Genomic DNA, 20,979 nt, shown 5'->3' with positions numbered 1-20,979 from the left:
AAACGGCAATAACCTTGAACGATTTCCCCAAACAACTTAATGTTGTGATGCATATTTCTAACGATAGAAAGTCGTTCTATACAAAGCAAATGAGAGTAAAACGGGTACGAACCTGCTTTGAGTGGCACAACACGAGGCTGCTTGCAACCTTCGCCCAGCAGTAGAAGATGTTGCTCGTTCTCTTCTTTTATTCCACAAAGTTCCTCTTTGTACTTGGATGTTGTTCTTTCACTCATTTTCAAATGATAATTACAAAAAATCCGCCCTTGATCTCTGTTTGGCGATGAGTCATGAGCCTCTTTTCGTTAGCGGCTAGCTAGCTAACAAGCTAAGCTAACTACGCCGAAAAGCATCAACGCGCGAAGATGAGGTTATCGGGACACAAAGACTTAATGAATTATGTCGTAGTCCTTTAGAGTAGCATTGGACATTCTGTGAGAAAATTACAGTCAGTTCCACACTAAATGAGAAGAATTTAGTGGTGGGTGTTTTTGTTCCGGTGTGGACGGGTCGGTGGATGTGGTCGAGGTCCTTCGGAAGCTGCGCGCTTGCTAATGACGTCATGCTTTAAGCACGTATTTTTCAAATATATTTCTTTGCCTCTGTGTTTGTTTTTACCTCTGGTTGTTCTATTTTAATATATATTTTATATAATATTTTAAATCGGTTGATAAAAAAATTAACAAAATAACTAAATTAACGCCACATTGGCGAGTCAGCTCCTACGTCACTTCCGCCGATGCCCCGAGAAGCCGCTGCTGCAACAGCACTGGGACGTTTACGTTTCTCCTACCGAACTTGCAACAATGCTGTGGTTCACTCGGGCTGCAAGATTGAATGAATATAATGTCTGCATATACTAGCAGTGCCTCTCAATTATTTCACGCCCGCCCCTTCCAAGAAGAAAAAGATTCGCGCCCCCCCACCACCAATTTCTTTTTGTCTTTGTATAGTGATGTTAGATTGTCAATAAAATATCCCTTAACTAAGCTAAATTCATCAGAAATATAATTTTGAGCCTGTCCGGTTGTCGTCGAACTCTTGTTGATCTTTGAAGAGGTTCAGTCATCCCAGAAATTGCTGGTGGCTGAGGTCTGTGCTTCTTCGATGTATCCACCTGCTATGCAGCCTCAGCCTTATCAGAAGATTTCTTACAGTTCCCGGGAACCTTCAGAAGACTCCTCCTGTTCCGCCTCACTCTTTGTCCATCCTTTGTTTCCACAATGTAAGATCTCGGTCCGGCTTCGCTGAGGACAGTCGCTTTTCTGTCCCAATGAGGTCCCTCGATCCTTACAGTGTCTTTCTCAGAAAGAGGTTCCAGATGTTTTGTAGCTCTGTCATATGCAATTTTCTGTTTGAGTTTGAGCATTCTCTTCTTTTCAATCCAAATGTTGTTGTCCTGTCCTTGTGGTATTTGTGGAAGCGTGGTGCGAAGCTTACGGCACATGAGTAGGTCAGCAGGCGATGCTCCCCACTCCAGAGGCGCAGCTCTGTAACTCAATAGGGCAAGGTAAGGATCAGATGCATCATCCTTGGCCTTCCTTAGCAGTCTCTTGATGATTTGCACTCCCTTCTCAGCCTGGCCCTTTGCCTGTGGGTATAAAGGGCTTGAAGTGAATCCATATTGCTTTGCAAACTGTTGAAATTCTCCACAGTCAAATTGCAGACCGTTGTCACTCACAACACACTGCGGAATTCCGTGGCTTGCAAAGAACCCTTTCATGTGAACAATAATGGACTGTGCAGTGGTGCTGGTGAGTTGGGCAATCTCAGGATAGTTAGAGTAATAGTCAATATTAATAACACAAACTTGTACGTACCCACGATGCTACCAAAGGCAAAAGATGTATGCAGATTGTGCTCGATTGGACTTCATTATCATCACATTTCTCTCTTATTGGTGATCTATTATTATACTTCCTGCTTCCGCGACATCCGATTTGATGACGTCATTTCCGGGTACGAACTACGCTGCTTCATTACGAAACTAAAGTTGCGTTGTACAAAAAAAATTTAGAAAAATATTTAACGTTACACTTCACAGTAATTTGAATGCAATAACAGGATTTAAATGAACTACAAATTGAAAATAGAACAGCAATACTTTTCTTGCCACTCAAAAGGTAAACAGTTTGCACGCTAGTATTATGCAAAAACATTAACAGTAGGGACCCATATTGCTATTATTAAGGTTATTTCGTTAGAGCAGGGGTGTCAAACTCATTTTTGTGGACGGGCCACATCGTAGTTGTGGTTTCCCTCAGAGGGCCGGTATGACTGTGAACCCATATAAATTGAATGGAAAGCCAGTTTTGAAATCAGAAGCTCCTAAGTAATTGTTCAACAATTTTTCCATTTATTTTAAAAGGGGAGGACTGCTAACAAATAAATGGCAATATCTCATATCTCAGTGTTGTTAAAAGTGAAGAAAATATGATAGAAACAGGAAGTTGATGCAGATGATTTGCCCTTTGCGGGCCACATAAAATGAGGTTGCGGGCCAGATCTGGCCCCCGGGCCTTGAGTTTGACATGTGCGTTCGAGTGAATTGTATGTACCTTGTTGCTTTTCATGTGCAGAATGTCACCGTGAGGGACATCTCTTGACCGCAAGAAACGTTCCAAGTCCCCCTCTAAGATTATTGCCGCATCTGACGTACTGTCGTCTCTCGAACAGCCGCGCATCAGAGGCTAGGCAAGCCAAACTGACCCGGAAGTACATAAACACGTATTAAAAAAATAAATAAACGAACATTCACTATCTTTGCAAGGGAAAGCAAAGATTTTGCGAGGGAATGCAAAGTTGTTTTTTTTTCTTCCATGTCCCCTAAGGGGCTCCGGAATTTCCGAACGCCGTCAGAGGAAAAGGAGAAATAAAAAAGGAAAATCTGGATATCAGTCTGAATCGTGGCCTTTTTGCTGGACTACACTCCTGCCATTCCAAAAACTTTGAGAGAAACTGAGACTACTTGCGTTTCTCTTTCTTGTTCTTTTTATAGTTCAACTTCTAGTTCTGTTTTTCACCTTTTCACACAGCGTAATGAAGGCCAGTTGAGCAAGTGGAACAAGTGATTTTATTGATGATTGTGGAAGGCAACGATTTCATAAGCACCGTTTCTTCTCACACCTTTTCCATTAACTACGATGAAAAAGACAACTGAAAAGCATAACGTTAACAAATGTTGTTCTAGGCAAAGGCAATTAATTTCATTTATAATGATTGATGTTAACACACAAAAAAACTCATCATCACTCAGAGACAATGGTTATTCTGGCACTGATCACATTGGCTTTGTGTCAATAAAAGATCTTTGCAAAATTCAATTTCATCATATTTTATTGAAAATCACATTCACATCTTACCACAAAGAGTCGGTTCCTTCAGTTTTTTTGGTCATTTTTTAAGCTTCAAGCATCGCTGCTTTTTTCACCAACACAATTGTGTCTCTCAGTACTATGTTTAGTGGAGAATTTTTTAGCACAAACGCTGCAACTGAATGGCTTGTCTCGACTGTGTGTTCTTGTATGGCTCGTTAAATGCGACTTTTGAGAGAAACTCTTGCCACAAACTGAGCATGAAAAAGGTTTTTCTCCACTATGTGTCCTTGTGTGTTTTGTTAAATTTGACTTATCAGAGAAACTTTTGCCACAAACTAAGCAGGAAAAAGGTTTTTCTCCGTTGTGTGTTCTTGTGTGATATGTTAAACTTAACTTTTGAGAGAAACTTTTTCCGCAAACTGAGCAGGAAAAAGGATTTTCTCCACTGTGTATTCTTCTATGTTTTGTTAAAGTTGATTTTAGAGAGAATCCTTTGCCACAAACTGAGCAGGCGAAGGTTTTTTCTCCACAGTGCGTTCTTATATGTTCTGTTAAACTTGACTTTTGAGAGAAGCATTTTCCACAAACTGAGCAAGAAAAATGTTTTTCTCCAGTGTGTATTTTTATGTGACTTGTTAAATTTGACTTTACAGAAAAGCTTTTGCCACAAACTGAGCAGGAAAAGTTTTTTTCTCCAGTGTGTGTTTTTATGTGACTTGTTAAATTTGACTTTCCAGAAAAGCTTTTGCCACAAACTGAGCAGGAAAAAGGTTTTTCTCCACTGTGAGTTCTTGTGTGGCTTGTTAACGTTGACTTTACAGAGAAGCATTTTCCACAAACTGAGCAGGAAAAAGGTTTTTCTCCACTGTGCGTTCTTGTGTGGATTGTTAAACTTGAATTTTGAGAGAAGCTTTTACCACAAACTGAGCAGGAAAAAGGTTTTTCTCCAGTGTGTAATCGTGTATGTGTTTTTAAATTTGACTTTAAAGAAAAGCTTTTGCTACAAACTGAGCAGCGAAAAGATGCTTCTCCACTGTGTGTTCTTGTGTGAATTGTCAAATGAAACTTTCGAGAGAAAATTTTGCCACAAATTGAGCAAAATAGAGGTTTTTCTTTACCGTGGTTTCTTGTGTGCCGTTTTAAAGACAACTTTGAGGTTAATGAGTCAGTGTGACATGCCCTTTCAGTTTTGGCTTGCCCATCATCATCATCATCATCGTCTGATAATGTGTCCTCATTATGTACTTGTGATGGTCCCCAGTGGTCTTCATCACCTTCTGTTGTCACGTGATGACTTGAGCTGCTGCTTGGAGGCCCCGCCCCTCTTTTGTCCTCATTCTCATCCTTTTTTTCATCTTCAGTCTTTATCGGGTCAAAGTTCACTGATGACTGGTTAATCTCCTCCTCCTCCTCCTCCTTTTTGATGTGAGTCAAGTCTGGCTCCTCTTTCACAGAACAGAAATATTTTTCACTAACGTCTGCAGGACACAAAAAGATGAACACAGATTTGGTTTGGTCAATTCATTCCGATTCAGATCAACCCACTCGTGTACAAACCTGCTTTGAGTGGCACAACACGAGGCTGCTTGCAAACTTCGTCCAGCAGTTGAAGATGTTGCTCGTTCTCTTCTTTTATTGCACAAAGGTCCTCTTTGTACTTGGGTGTCGTTCTCGCACACATTTTCAAATGATAATTCCAATAATTCCGATCTCTGCTCGTCGATGAGTCATGTGCCTCTTTTCGTTAGCGGCTAGCTAGCTAACAAGCTAAGCTAACTACGCCGAAATGCATCAACGCGCGAAGATGAGGTTATCGGGACACAAAGACTTAATGAATTATGTCGAAGTCCTTTAGAGTAGCACTGGACATCCTGTGTGAAAATTACAGTCAGTTCCACACTAAATCAGAAGAATTTAGCGGTGGGTGTTTTTGTTCCGGTGTGGACGGGTCGGTGGATGTGGTCGAAGACCTTCGGAAGCTGCGCGCTTGCTTATGACGTCATGCTTTAAGCGCGTATTTTCCAAATATATTTCTTTGCCTCTGTGTTTGTTTTTACCCCTGGCCGTTCTATTTTAATATAGATTTTATATAATATTTTAATTCGGTTGATATTTTTGTTTTTACAAAATAACTAAATTAACGCCGCATTGACGAGTCAGCTCCGACGTCACTTCCGCCTATTTCCCGAAAAGCCGCTGCTGCTCCAGCAGTGGGACGTTTACGTTTCTCCGACCGAATTTACAACAATGCTGTGGTTCACTCGGGCTGCAAGATTGTATGAATATAATGTCTGCATATAGTGTGAAATATTTCTCAATCTAGTATTTCCAAGTTTTCAATTGACGTGACTTCTTCGACAGGCACACAGAGTATGATGTAAATATACTTTATTATTTTGTAATTGTTTTTATTTAGTAACTCAGAACACACAAATGTAACACACAGGGGTGACAAACATGCAGTCAAAGAAATATAGTACATAAATATATTATAACGCCTGACGTCATCAGCAGGCTTCCGAAGGACAACATCCACAACCCGAACACATCGAGCAACCCGACCACATCTAGTACCGACACCGGAGTGAAAACCGGAAGTCAGTCAGGACATTCCTCGCTGTGATGTGATTGGCTGCTGGAAACAACACACAATATAATAAACAACAAAAAAAGTATATTCAGAGAAACAAACCCAACATATTATCAAATTTCCCCATTGTGGGACTAATAAAGGACATATTTATCTTTATCTTTAGAACAGCACATTCTGTTTCTCATTTCAACAATATCTTTTTCAAATTGTCCGTTTCTTCTGTATGAATGAAAAACAAAGGGCGACTCTTAATAAATCTGCACGAATTAACCGTTTCGCCATTGATAAAATCCACCGTTTTGTGGCAAACTAGGATTATACCTTAATGCCAAGTCGCAGCAGAAGAATAATTCTGATATGCAGACAACTTCTCTCTTTTGCCAAGTGGCGTAGTTTATTCCAGCAACGCACACAAACTGCTCCTCACAAGAGCCAAAAGCAGAGAGAGAGAAATAAGGCGTGAGCACCTGCCGAACATCGCATGTTAACATCATCTGTCAGGGACAGCACCCCTAGTGGCAAATAAGCACATTACAGAAACAAGCAGTCATACAATAACACTCAACACTCCCACTTATGAACTACTTGTAAACTGTACAACTTTCACAAAGATATATCAAGAAAAACAAATAACATGACATTTGAATGTCAAATATTTACATGCCAAATATGACCCCTGTAAATTTTTTCAATTTAGATTTGGTCACATGCTTGGTCATAACATCTGCTGCCATGTCATTTGTGGAACAGGAAACAAGTATCATCTTCTCATCTTTTATGATGGATCTAATGAAATGATATTTGATGTCCACATGTTTACACCTCTGCCGGTTCCTCACAAGTGCGCTAGCCCCTTGATTGTCCTCATGAATGACAGTTTTCGTGCACACATAGTCATCAATACCTTTCAATAGTTGTTCCAAATATATACACTGCTGTATTGTTAAGGCTAAAGTCATGTATTCTGCCTCACACTAAGATAGTGCTACTGTTTGTTGTTTCTTGGTCCTTCATGAGACCAGTGCACTGTCATCACACATACTCACACAATACCCCGTGGTACTGCATTTGTCAGTGGCGTCTGATGCCCAATCTGCATCACTGTAAGCTCGAAGGCCCTAGACCCTCACTGCTCTTTCTGAAACAGAGCTGTCCGTCGGTTGTACCTCTGAGATAACGCAAGACATGTTTGACCGTGATCCAGTGCTCATCTGTGGGTTCAGAAAAAATGTTGCGATAGTCGGCTCACCACAAAACATAGATCAGGGCGTGTGCCGGTGGCCAAATATATGAGACTGCCAACCGCTTCTCTGTACATTTTCACATCAGTCATTCTCGGCGCATCTTCAGTGTAGTCTAGTTTTTGTTTGCAGGGTGTTTGCCTTGTTCTACACATTGACAAGTCAAAATGGTTTAGGATCTTTTCCACATACCGTATTTTCCGGCCCATAGGGCGCTCTTTAAAGTCCTGAATCTTCCGCAAAACAAACAAAGCACGCGCCCATTATATGGACAAAGTATCACTCGCGACCATCAACCCTTTTACTCATTGGGCTGTTCGGAGTGCATGTTAGCACACCCTGCTGGACAAAGTGTGAGTTATCTATGCTTCTAATTGACCGTGACTATACATTATGTGACTATGTTGTTTGGGTGATGGTGAAGGAGAAAGCTGGACAAAAGGACAGCTGTCCACAATGTTAAAGTCTGTCTTATCATTTATGTTATTGCAAGCAAGAAACGTCCCAGGTTTAGACAACAGACAAAATGCCCGAAGCACAACAGCACATCTCTCTAAACAGCCATGCACATCTCTCTAAACAGCCATATGATTGGCTGAGTCTGAGTGGCTCCCAGAAGCCATTGCTATAATCTTTTTGTGTTATTTTTATTTCTTTTGGGTATATAGATGGCATGAGAGATACATGTTTTGTGTTAATCTTATTTCTTTATTTCATTGTTTGCTTGTATGCTGAGTTTTTTTTTGTTTTGATTTGAAACCGTGACTCTAAGGAGTGTGGTGACCAGTGAAGTCCCTCCCCTGACGCGATCAAGTAGACTATTGCCAAGACACCTGTGATTGGTTAAAGTCATTGTTATTGACAGTGACTCCTAATAGCTTCATGACATCTGTCATTAAAATGGGGTGATATCTCTGACAGCAATTCCTAATGGGATTGAGTCCGGGTGAGCTGACATCAGCTGAGATTGCGCGAACGAGTTAGCGCAAACCCAGCTGAGCTAGCGCCTTGTAATGCGGCGCGCCTAGCATATGCGTTAAAGACAGAAATAGCACCCTCAACTGGTGTTGCGTAAAAATACGGTACTTGTTTTGTGTCACATTTACACAGCCTTCCGAGTGGCTGAAGACCATGCCAAGGAAATGTTTTAACCTGCCTAGGTCCTTCATTTTAAACTTGGTGGATCGCATGCTCTTCACTTGCTCGAAGCCACTTTTGTGTTATTGGCGGCAATGATGAGGTCATCAGCCCAGATAACAATGATCACTTTCCCTTCTACTTTAGACTCTTTCGTGTATACACAGTGGTCTGCTGGGTTCTGGATAAATTTGTTCCCGATTAGGTATTTGTGAAGTAATAAATTCCAATTACGTCCAAATTGTTTTCGGCCGTAAATGGACTTCTCCAGCTTATTCACTAGCCCATCTCTTCCTTTCTCATAACCCTCAGGTTGTTCCATGTATATTTCTCTCTCAATGGGTGCGTGCAAATAAGCTGTTTTTACGTCAGCCTTTTGCATCGCCACCCGTACACGAGTCAGATTTGCTGTTGGTGAGAATATTTCACCATAGTCTATTCCTGCTCTCTGGCTATAACCTTTCACTACAAACCTGGCCTTGTACATCTCACGTCCATCACTGCCTTCCTTGATTGAATAGACCCACTTTCCTCCCACTGTCTCTCTGCCATCTGGCAATTTAGTCAAAGTAAAAGTCTGGATGTCCTCAAAGGACTTCATCTCCTTGTCCATTGCTTTCTTTAATTTTTCTGACTCAGTTGATGTTAAGGCCTCTTTAAAGTTTAGGGGAATATTGCACATTACTCTGTTGCAGTAGTCTGTGCTAACGAGTGTACTGTCATCCTCCTCACTGCTGTCTTGAGTATAATCTTTTAGATAACCCGGTGGTCTATGTTCTCGGGTAGGATATCTCCCACTACTTGGGACCTGTGGTGTCCCTTTAGGGTGCTTGTCATCATCATCTTTTGGTTGTTTTGAACCACCAATTTGTATGTCTGTGCTCGCACTAGGTTGTGGGGTGTCTTTGACTTCACAACTCACTCTAGGTTGCAGGTCTAACTCATAAATCAGCGTTTCATTTTCACATGTTGTCTTGGTGACAAACTTTACCAGTTTGTGCTTTTGCACCTTTCCCTCACTGGATAATAAACTAGAAAGGCTGGACTGCCTTTGTCTTGCCCTACAAAGTGTCCTTTTTCACACTTAAAGTCTAGTTTAATCCTGTCTTGTTGATAGGCAAGGCATATTGACCCGAACTTGTGCATCCTTGATAAATGACACATTTTTCCTGTCAGTGCCGTGTATAGTGTGGTGCCTGTATGCTTATTAAAACACACATTTCTTGTATAAGCCGCGTCCTGAACAGCATTGTGCCACAGGCTCTTTGGTAAGTTGCAGTCAATAAGCTTACACCTGGCCATATCAAAAAGATTCCCTCTCAGCTACCCCATTCTGGTGTGGGGAATAAGGACAGGAGGTTTCATGTCTCATATTGTTCTTTCGTAGCAGTGTCTTAAAGTCTCTGTTTGTGAACTCGGTTCCATTGTCTGACCGTATGTATCTCGCAGTACCATATGGTGCTACATCAGATAAGAACTTCTTGGTAGCTTGAAGAGCATCGCCATCATCCTTGCTTTCAAAAAATAAACAAACACCACACCTGGATACACATCTGTAAAAGATTGCACATACTTAAAACCATCAATGGATTCGTTGCTAATAGGACCAGCTAAATCTGTATTCATCAGTTTTAGCAATGTCTTTACCTTGTCAGTTGGATTTCGGTTTCTCGTTTGGGTGAACTTCCCTTTTATGCACACATCACATTCTTTATCAGGCTTGTGTTTCGCACCACTAATGTGCCTATCCCGAGCCGTCCCTGGTCCCACATCGCCGTGGATTTTGTCACGGGTCTCCCCCCATCCGATGGACATACCGTCATACTCACGATCATCGACCGCTTCTCCAAGTGTGTGCACTACGTTCCCCTTTCCAAGTTACCCACCGCCCTGGAGACGGCCAAACTACTTACTCAGCACGTCTTCCGACTCCATGGCATCCCATTAGACATAGTATCCGACAGAGGTCCCCAATTCTCGTCCCAGGTCTGGAGAGAATTTTGCAGGGCGGTGGGCGCCACAGCCAGTCTCTCCTCCGGATACCATCCTCAGACCAACGGGCAGACCGAGCGGGCCAACCAAGACCTGGAAGCGGCGCTGCGGTGCGTGGTGGCCCGTAACCCGGTGTCATGGAGCGAGGCCCTGCCCTGGATCGAGTACGCCCACAACTCCCTCTCCTGCGCCGCTACAGGTATGACCCCCTTCATGGCCTGTCTCGGTTATCAACCCCCCTTATTTGGGGAACAGGAGCATGCCGTGGCGGTTCCCTCCGTCGAGGAGAACCTCCGTCGGGTCAAGGGAGTCTGGGCCGAGGTGGAGGCTTCTGTCACCCGTTCGGCGCAGCGGAACAAGCGCCTGGCCGACCGCCATCGGTCCCCGGCTCCAGACTACAAGCCCGGCCAGATGGTCTGGCTCTCGTCCCGCGACCTTCCGCTTCAAACAGACTCACGTAAGCTGTCTCCCCGATTCATTGGTCCCTTCCCCATCACTAAAGTAATTAACCCGTGCTCCGTCAGACTCAAACTTCCGGACTCGCTAAAGATCCATCCCACGTTTCACGTCTCTCTCCTCAAGCCTGTTTCTGCCAGCCCTCTGAGCCCTCCGACCGTCTCCCCTCCACCCCCCCGGATGATAGACGATCACCCTGCCTTCACGGTGTCCAAGGTGTTGGACGTGAGGCCCCGGGGTAGAGGCTTCCAATACTTGGTAGACTGGGAGGGTTATGGCCCAGAGGAGCGCTCCTGGATCTCTCGCAAGCTCTTCCTTGATGACTCCCCGATCAAAGACTTCTATGCTGCACACCCGGACAAGCCGGGTAGGACGCCAGGTGGCGTCCGTTGAGGGGGGGGTACTGTGGTGGTTCGGGTTTGGGGGGGCCTGGCGAGTTATTGTTGTTTTCAGGTCTCCGGCGGTTTCCATCCAGGCACGCCCCCGGCTTGAGAAGGCGTCGGCTCCTGCGCACCTGCCACCCATCAGCGGCAATCAACACCTGTATAAGACCCAGCGTCGCCAGGAGCCAGACGCCGGATTATCCTGTAACCTAACGTGGTATTGGCTCATGTCTTCGCTCGTTTCATTCTCGCCAGATCGCCTTGACGCTCGCTCCTGTTTGACTCCTGTGTTTTCGTGTTCCTCCTCCAGCCGTCCAGCGCCTGTCCGAGCCCGGGCCCCCGCTGCCCACCTCAGAGTTCCGGATCACCGTCTGCGCCTTGCCCGCTCCGACCCTGCCTGCCTGCCGCTTCCCGCTCCTGCCGCCTCGTCATGCTTCTCCCCCACGACGCCGATCACCTTGCCTGCGCTCCTTCCGCTACGCCGCCTGCCTGCCCTCCTCGCGCCGCTTCCGCCGCCTCGCCACCTGCCCACCTCCCGCATCCAGCTCCCGCTGCCTCGCCACCTGCCCGCCGATCCTCGCTCCCGCAGCCTCGTCGGACCCGCCGCGCCGCTCCACCCCCAGCTCCCTACTCCCGGGTCCCGATCTCGCTGCTCCCCTGCCTCTCTTCTCAATAAAACCTCTTCACCTCACCCCGGTTGCTCTTGGGTCCTGTTTTCCCTCCACACGGTTCACTGAACCACCACACCCTGCTTGCTTTGACTTTTTTCTTTCAATTTCCTAATCAACTCAGAGTTTCCAGTAGTCACATTTCGTATGGCCGCGAGACACATGCTCAATAAAGCCTTTGTGTTTTGGTTTCATAAACTTTTTATCTCAAGTAATTTCATCGCCAATCCTCTCCCGTAATTTAATTGCTAATCATCCCCTGAAATTTTTATACCAATCATAATTTTACACTCAAACCATTTCCCCATTTTTAATCAACTACGACTCAAGCAGTGTGGAACTCTCACCGGAGCAAGGTCCATCCTATCACAGATTTTGGAGTTTTGGATTCTCCTCTCTGTACTACCAAAATATCCACAACTTCATTATTTATTCACTCCAACCAATCAGGCAGTTTTATTTTATCACCGTTATGTTTCCCCCTGTTCTGCTTCAGGGTTGCATTCACTCACACGATCGCTTGAACTTTCACACGATATATTGTATGCACCACACGTTACTTTAAGCATGTTTTGTTGTGAGTGTGGGACGCAAACCCCACTCTCTCCTTTTTATCATCACTCACCAGACATTAACACTCTACTTTCTCTTACACCCCCTAACATTAAACCAATTGAGCATCATAGGACATAGACGCGGGAATTATAAACATGAGACACAACAACCCAGTTGAACGCAGCACAGCAAGGGCCACAAATTGCCACGGGACACACACAACGTATAGACAATTGCACAACAAATACATGTCACAATTAACATTCAGACAACAGCACAAACACACAACAGAGCAAGTGAACCACATTGGAACACCCTGAAATCAAGAAACTGTCAACAATATCGGAACACCTTAAAATCTATTCTATATTCCAGCAACCGGAACGCTCCACGCCTCTGTCAACCACGTATATCGTGACTGCCCGCTCTTTTACCGTGACTGCGCACTCTTTTTTGAGGTTGCAGTGCGACCATCAGCTCGTCAGCTGTGCACTTCCCTCCACCGTGTATGCCTCTGCAGCGACAAATATTGGCGGTCCGAAAGATCCAATCTTTCCCAGCCTCAGGCCACTTATATACTATACGATACTATACTAACTATACTGAGCGTCACTTTATTGGGATCGCCGTGCACACGTTCTGCTAGTCAGCTGTGCATCCCCTTCTTCGACTGCCAGAGCAGGAGTCCCCCTTTTTGACTCCGGGTGCTAATTTCTGTTGCCGGCCGACAACAGGAGCCCCCTACTTATTTCACCTGCGTACGCTTCCAATATTACTAGTAATCCATGCGCAATCTACATTCTATACAAAGCATTCCTGAAGTCGAGAAACAATATATCCAGAACCACTGACAAAATTTAACGGTCTAATAATCGGCCACGTCTTTCCACTCTACAATATAACAAATCAGGAGACTTTGAAAAAACAGGCTCTCCCCTACCTTTGTTCTGATTGTCCAGGCCTGGAATATTGTAGAGTGTGAAGAACAAGCCGCAAGGACTCCCTTTTTGAGAAAATCACGTCGGGGTCACCAAAACTGCTGGAGTTGAACCACCGAGAAAACGAGAAATATTTCGAAAATGAACCTGAAAATCCAAACTTACTCCAATGCGTGTTCGTTTTTTGTACTCAAGAAGAAAAGGGTCAAATAAAGACTCAACAACAACTGATTAGGGTTGCGATATTTTAGTTTCTTCGATTTCTGGAGTTCAGGAAATAGTATCTGGGCGGCTTTTTCTTAATCTGACGAGAAACTGTACTCGGACGAGCACAATCGAAAAATGGCGCGCTGATCTCAGCCCAGCCTCACATTTTATAGGAGGTTTTCTATGTCAAGGGTCATGTAGGTTGAATCGGTCGTCCTTGCTCCCTCCCACTTCCACGTTCCACGTCCAAGGCTGACCTTCTCAGGCAGGCGGCAGTCTCTCCGTCTCTCCTTCCCCTGTAATCTCGTCAGTGTACAGATTGTGTGGTGTATGTTTTCCCAGATCAAATTGTTATGTTTTTTGGTGTTCTTGATAGCGTCCCGGTGACGTCCTCCCCTGCCCAACTTGATATGTTTGAATCTTCGATGGCCTATGTGGAGAATGTGTTTTATCGTATTTGTCCATGAAGTGCTATCTGGTTTGTCATCAGTTTGACCTGAGCAGACTGAATCTGTTTGTTCTGAATGAGAGTGTGGGTCATGAAAATACGATGTGTGCAAGTCTGAGGTCTTACATTGAAACTAAGTCATATAAATTTAGCATATGAATGCATCAGTAAACACCATGACTACAATCCCAGTCAATCTTATCTATGCACTGCACTTCTACTTTCATTTGATAAATGCTTTTTGTTCAATCAATGTTGAACATATTCAGTAAATATGAACCTGCTAAATTAAATAATTGACCTTTTGTCCCGTGTTTAAAATAATGCCAGCAATCGTCATACAATCCTTCACTATTAATTACATAACGCCTACAATAAAGCATAACTTTAACTCTATTGATGAAAGTAAAGTTTAATTTAGGCTATTAAGTAACTCAGTGTTGGGCCTTCAAGGCCTTCTCTGCTGGCCAAAAATAATCAATAATAAAAAAAAAACATAATCGGCGCATTGGTGTCATATTATAGCTGAGCGTTGTATTTTTAGGTGAGAGTTTTGAATCCAATCGGAATTCCGCTTGCTCGTGTTGCTGGGCAGGTTTCACAATACGAGGAGCGCGCATTATTCGTTCCGAGGCCTTAAGATGCAATTGTGCTAGCGTCTCTTCTGTCAAAGTCAATGAGCTTTCATATTTGTTAGACGGTTGCAATAGCCAATCAGATCACGAGTTGGTTACAGTGAGCCTTTTCGCTGGCCTTACGCTGAGGGTGATGAACGCGTTTTGTGATTGGATACTCACTCGTGAGGGGGCAGCGCTATGCCGAATCAACACACCAAAAAGTCGTAACTGGCGACCGTTCGAAAATCTAAAATATATTCTTGCTTTTTTTTAAACCACAATGGCCAAAGGAGGCAAAAGCATGGATTTAATTGCAGATACACTTGCAAGGACATTTTCAAGTCGGACCTTTCAAAAGAAGCTATATCGTCCAACACTCACTCAGTGGTGCGTAAGTGTGTTTCTGGATATTATTTGTCCAGCCGTGGTGTCATAAATGATGGTATTTTGTTGGGGATTCATTCTAGTAGAACAAAGTAGGAATTCCCTGAATGCACAGGTGTGAAATGCACTGAAGTAACTTAAAAATTAAAAGTAAAAAAAATTACGATTGTTTAAGAATGTGCAAGAAAGAAAAATGTTGACAAATGTTGAAAATAATGATATTTTCCAGGAGGTATTTATTTCTTTGTTGTTTATTCATTCAATACGATACTTATTTCAATATTTGAGTATTATTTTTCTTTCAATATGTCGTATATTATGTCTTTAAAGTGTGGGTCCTTGCTGCCTTCTGGAGAGCCAGCCGAGCAAGGCTGGATTGGTGATGAAAAAGAACTGGTTCGAAAAAGATTTTATTCTCGTCACATGCTGATGTCAAAAGAAGTCTCCCCAAAAACTTGAGCCCCCTCTCAGACATTCCCTTCTTATAGGGAATGCCCAAATGGGACATGAATATCTAATTTTCCCTTGTTGCATATGCATTCCCATCCCGCTAGTCTTCTGGATTTCCGTCCAAAAGTCCCCCAGAGAGAGAGAGCAGATGCGTCTCCCCTTTGATACGACCAGTCTACTCGTGACCACCTCAAATTACTCTCACACCCTGGAAGGTCACTGACCTGGCGAGAGAATTGCCCCCACCATAAACAATGCTCAGGCCTATTTTCTCTCAGGGCAGTATCTGGTTACATCGGAACTTCAGAACCAAGACTGGTCACGACTGTGAGCTCCAGTCCCTTCATAGTTTCATAAAGAGAATTACTTCCCATATCTAAATTAGGCCATTTAAAAATACATGACTTTTTAAAAATGTATTTCAATGTATATTTAAGCTTGCTTATATAATACTACAATATTTATTCAATTATTTTAATGTTACAACAATTTAAACCTTTTTATTTGACTCTTGAATATTTCTGAACAAATTTGTTCATTTGAATATGTATGCAATTTAAATTATTCCATCCATCCAGCCATTTTCTGCCGCTCATCCGGGGTCGGGTAATTGAATTTATTTAATATATAAGTATTTTTTTATAATTCAATATTTATTTCAAGATTAGGACTCTTCTCAATGAGTTCAATATTTATAAAATGTTTCTATATTTCTTATTAATTGAATTACGTCTGTATGTGGTTTCCAATTTTTAATTTTAATATTTCCCAATTTCAATATATAAATAATCCAATGTATAAAAAATATAATATAGCATGAAAAAAAATATTTGGCATACAGTAATACCCCGGTTATCGCGGTTAATGGGGACCGAGACCACCCGCGAAAACTGAAAACCCGCGAAGTAGCGGCGCACCTTCAAAAATGCTTAAAAAAAAATATATATATATATATATTTTTATATATATATATATATGTGGGTAAAGAGAGAGAGAGTGAAATTCATGTTATAACAAAAAAAAAAACAAATTATTATAAAAACTTATTTTTTTTTATTCCCCAGCCATTATTTTTGTATTTATTCAATTACTTCTTTTTGCATTTATTTAAATACTTCGACTTTTACCTGCTGGTACGCCGTCCGGTGTGCCCTGTGAATGTTATGATCCTCCAGCTCACGGGAAAAAAGGTGGTGATACAAAGATATTTATTATAATCACAATATAGTCAGTATCCATTTACAATCTAGGACTATGAGGCTATGATACATATAATACCAATCTATCGGCGCAAAGAACGTAAAGCGCTGGTGGAACACTCGCACCAGGAAAAGGGAATAACTGTAGAACGAAAAACGCTTGCAAAAGGCAAGGAATGACTAACGAAGATTGCTTACCACGGAAGGATAAGAGGAGACCAATCATCGACAGAAAACGAGCCGAGCTGTAGCTGATAACGAAATGAAAGAAAAACGCGACAACAAGAAACACTTGAACAAGATAACGATCGAAGTACGGGAGCATGAGCAAGTAGGATAACAATCCGACGCCAGGTAGTCAGTGTAGGTGGATTATATAGTGAGTGTAATCAGTGAGTGAATGGGAATCCGGTGCGGGGCTGGTGGGCGCGTCTCGCAGCAGCTGACGGCATGGCGCGGGACGATCGCTGGAGGAACGCCCACACAGCTGAAAAAACAAAAACACACGCGGCATGACAGGCACGGATCATGACAGTGAAATGAAAGGTGGCATTCTTCATTTATTTATTTATTCATTCATAACTGACAGCCTCGCGCTCCGCTCGTGCCCGGGCGGAAGAGGTGCTCCTCTTCGGCTTAATTGTCACGCACGCCGGACCTGCTCCCCCGAAGCGTGTCTCCGTTCGGTTGAACTCGGTTTCATTTCGCCCCGCTCGTGCCCCGGGCGGAAGGTGCTCCTCTTCGGCGTAATTGCCACGCACGCCGGCCGGCCTCCTCCGGAGCTCTCGGAGCTCTCGTACGGTCCCGAACGGAGCGAAATGTCGCCCCGCTCGTGCCCAGGCGGAAGGTGCTCCTATTCGGCTTAACTGTGACGCACGCCCGCCCTCCTCCTCCGGAGCTTCCATTCGGTTATACTTAGGGCCCGCTTGGCACCGCCTGTGCTCGGGGAAGGTGCTCCTCTACGGCTTAACTGTGACACGAGCATGCCCTCCTCCCCCGGAGCTTCCATTCGGTTAAACTTAGGGGCCGCTTGGCACCGCCCGTGCTCGGGGAAGGTGCTCCTCTACGGCTTAACTGTGACACGAGCATGCCCTCCTCCCCCGGAGCTTCCATTCGGTTAAACTTAGGGGCCGCTTGGCACCGCCCGTGCTCGGGGAAGGTGCTCCTCTACGGCTTAACTGTGACACGAGCATGCCCTCCTCCCCCGGAGCTTCCATTCGGTTAAACTTAGGGGCCGCTTGGCACCGCCCGTGCTCGGGGAAGGTGCTCCTCTACGGCTTAACTGCCATGCACGCCGGCCGGAGCTCTGGTACGGTCCGAACCGCGCGAAACGTCGCCCCAAATCGTGCCCGGGGGAACTTGCTCTTCTTCGTCCACTCTCTTCTTCGTCCACTTTCTTCTTCGTCCACTCTCCTCTTCTGCGCACGCCGGCCGTCTAACCGCTCCAGCGCCCCCTCGTGCCGCTCGGCGAAACTACAATGCCCCCGAATATTTTTTAGACCCGCGAAGCACTGAACCCGCGAAAGGTGAACCGCGAAGTAGCGGGGTATTACTGTATTTGACAAAATGATAGTTTTTCCAAAGTGAGATTCTGCTTAGCAACAAACCCCAAACACTTGATAGAGCTCAACCTAGAACGTGTTTTTAGCAAGTCAGAAATTTATTCAGAAAGTGAAATATTAAATGTATGTGAGGGGATATTCGAAGAGTTTGAGTTTTGTTCAATGGACCATACATATACGAGCCAGCCAAACACAACGAGAAAATCAGCGCTGACTCCAGTCGCTATCAAGTTGCCAACTCCTGACATACCAAAACCTTTGAGAGAAACTGAGACTGCTTGCGTTTCTCTTTCTGGTTCTTTTTCGAGTTCAATTTCGAGTTCAGTTTTTCACCTTTTCACAGCGTAATGAAGGCCAGTTGAGCAAGTGGAACAAGTGATTTTATTGATGATTGTGCAAGGCAGCAATTTCATAAGCACAGTTTCTTCTCACACCTTTTCCATTAAATACGATTAAAAAGACAACTGAAAAGCATAACGTTAACAAATGTTGTTCTAGGCAAAGGCAATTAATTTTATTTATAATGTTTGATGTGAACACACAAAAAAACTCATCCTCACTCAGACACAATGGTTCTTCTGGCACTGATCACATTGGCTTTGTGTCAATAAAAGATCTTTGCAAAATTCAATTTTATCATATTTTATTGAAAATCACATTCACATCTTACCACAAAGAGTCGGTTCCTTCAGTTTTTTTTGTCATTTTTTAAGCTTCAAGCATCGCTGCTTTTGTCACCAACACAATTGTGTCTCTCAGCACTATGTTTAGTGGAGAATGTTTTAACACAAACGCTGCAACTGAATGGCTTGTCTCGACTGTGTGTTCTTGTATGGCTTGTTAAATTCGACTTTTGAGAGAAACTCTTGCCACAAACTGAGCATGAAAAAGGTTTTTCTCCACTGTGTGTTCTTGTGTGCATTTGTAAATGTGACTTTACAGAGAAGCGTCTACCACAAACTGAGCAGGAAAAAGGTTTTTCTCCAGTGTGCTTTCTTGTGTGGCTTATTAAACTTGCCTTTATAGAAAAGCTTTCACCACAAACCAAGCAGGAAAAGGGTTTTTCTCCAGTATGTGTTGTTGTGTGTTTTGTTAAACTTGACTTATCAGAGAAACTTTTGCCACAAACTGAGCACGAAAAGGGTTTTTCTCCACTGTGTGTTTTTGTGTGGCTTGTTAACGTTGACTTGACAGAGAAGCATTGTCCACAAACTGAGCAGGAAAAAGGTTTTTCTCCACTGTGTGTTCTTGTGTGGCTTGTTAACGTTGAGTTTTGAGAGAAGCTTTTACCACAAACTGAGCAGGAAAAAGGTTTTTCTCCACTGTGAGTTCTTGTGTGGCTTGTTAACGTTGACTTTACAGAGAAGCATTTTCCACAAACTGAGCAGGAAAAAGGTTTTTCTCCACAGTGCGTTCTTATACATTCTTTTAAACTTGACTTTTGAGAGAAACTCTTGCCACAAACTGAGCATGAAAAAGGTTTTTCTCCAGTGTGTGTTTTTATGTGACTTGTTAAATTTGACTTTAAAGAAAATCTTTTGCCACAAACTGAGCAGGAAACGTTTTTTTCTCCAGTGTGTGTTTTTATGTGACTTGTTAAATTTGACTTTAAAGAAAAGCTTTTGCCACAAACTGAGCAGGAAGTTTTTTTCTCCACTGTGTGTTTTTATGTGACTTGTAACATTTGACTTTCCAGAAAAGCTTTTGCCACAAACTGAGCAGGAGAAAGGTTTTTCGCCACTGTGTGTTCTTGTGTGTTCTGTTAAACTTGCCTTTTGAGAGAAGCATTTTCCACAAACTGAGCATGAAAAAGGTTTTTCTCCAGTGTGTAATCGTGTATGTGTTTTTAAATTTGACTTTAAAGAAAAGCTTTTGCCACAAACTGAGCAGCAAAAAGATGTTTCTCCACTGTGTGTTCTTGTGTGAATTGTCAAATGAAACTTTCGAGAGAAAATTTTGCCACAAATTGAGCAAAAAATATTTTTTTCTTGACCGTGGTTTCTTGTGTGTCGTTTTAAAGACAACTTTGAGGTTAATGAGTCAGTGTGACATGCCCTTTCAGTTTTGGCTTGCCCATCATCATCATCATCATCGTCTGATGTGTCCTCATTATGTGCTTGTGATGGCCCCCAGTGGTCTTCATCACCTTCTGTTGTCACGTGATGACTTGAGCTGCTGCTTGGAGGCTCCGCCCCTCTGTTGTCCTCACTCTCATCCTTGTTTTCATCTTCAGTCTTGATAGGGACAACGTTCACTGGTGACTTGTTGATCTCCTCCTCCTCCTCCTCCTCCTCCTTTTTGATATGAGTCAAGTCTGGCTCCTCTTTCACAGAACGGAGATCGTTTTCACTGACGTCTGTAGGACACAAAAAGACAAATTTGGTTTGGTCAAGTCAAAGCTCAGGCGGCAACTTTGTCTGATATTGTTTCTACCGTGCTACCTTGACTTATGCCTGCCGCACACGGAGCAATGCGTGCGACCCCAATTTGGACCGGACCATGGGGGTATTTCAAAAAAATTACGTCCGATGATGTCAACCTCCCTTTCTTAGCAGCACAGCTGTGATAAACGAGCATTTAAAAAGGAAGCACGTTGCGGCTGATGCCCGATTTCATTCCTGACATAGTCACAGACGTTTTTGGAAGCGAGCTGAAGTTAGCACACACAGGCTATTGTGTGCGTCTGATGGAACACCTGTTGTGGTACCTTAACATATTGATGCAGACCACTGGGGGCCATCGCAACATAATGTCATTGATAAAATAGGAATCCTTCAAGCGAAATATGTTTTCAAGTATTTCATTTTGCATTTATGGATAGTTTCATCGTGG

At 43.5% G+C, this 20,979-nt stretch overlaps 1 protein-coding gene across 1 annotated transcript in view; it reads left to right on the top strand.

The window, feature by feature from the left end:
* Positions 1-11,129, top strand: part of LOC148342273 (uncharacterized) — a 30,959-nt gene extending 19,830 nt beyond the window's left edge. The window contains exons 4-6 of the mRNA XM_088288117.1: positions 10,043-10,254; positions 10,480-10,686; positions 10,783-11,129. Coding sequence (XP_088144243.1) covers positions 10,043-10,254; positions 10,480-10,686; positions 10,783-11,129 — 766 coding nt within the window. The remainder of the gene's footprint in view (positions 1-10,042; positions 10,255-10,479; positions 10,687-10,782) is intronic.
* The last annotated feature ends 9,850 nt before the right edge of the window (positions 11,130-20,979 follow it).

This window comes from Idiotropiscis lumnitzeri, chromosome 2 (assembly GCF_059441095.1).
Source record: "Idiotropiscis lumnitzeri isolate Australia: NSW breed Sydney's pygmy pipehorse chromosome 2, RoL_Ilum_1.0, whole genome shotgun sequence".
Classification (NCBI taxonomy): domain Eukaryota; kingdom Metazoa; phylum Chordata; class Actinopteri; order Syngnathiformes; family Syngnathidae; genus Idiotropiscis; species Idiotropiscis lumnitzeri.
The sequence above is the reverse complement of the archived record's forward strand: the minus strand, read 5'-3'. Positions and strand labels throughout refer to the sequence as shown.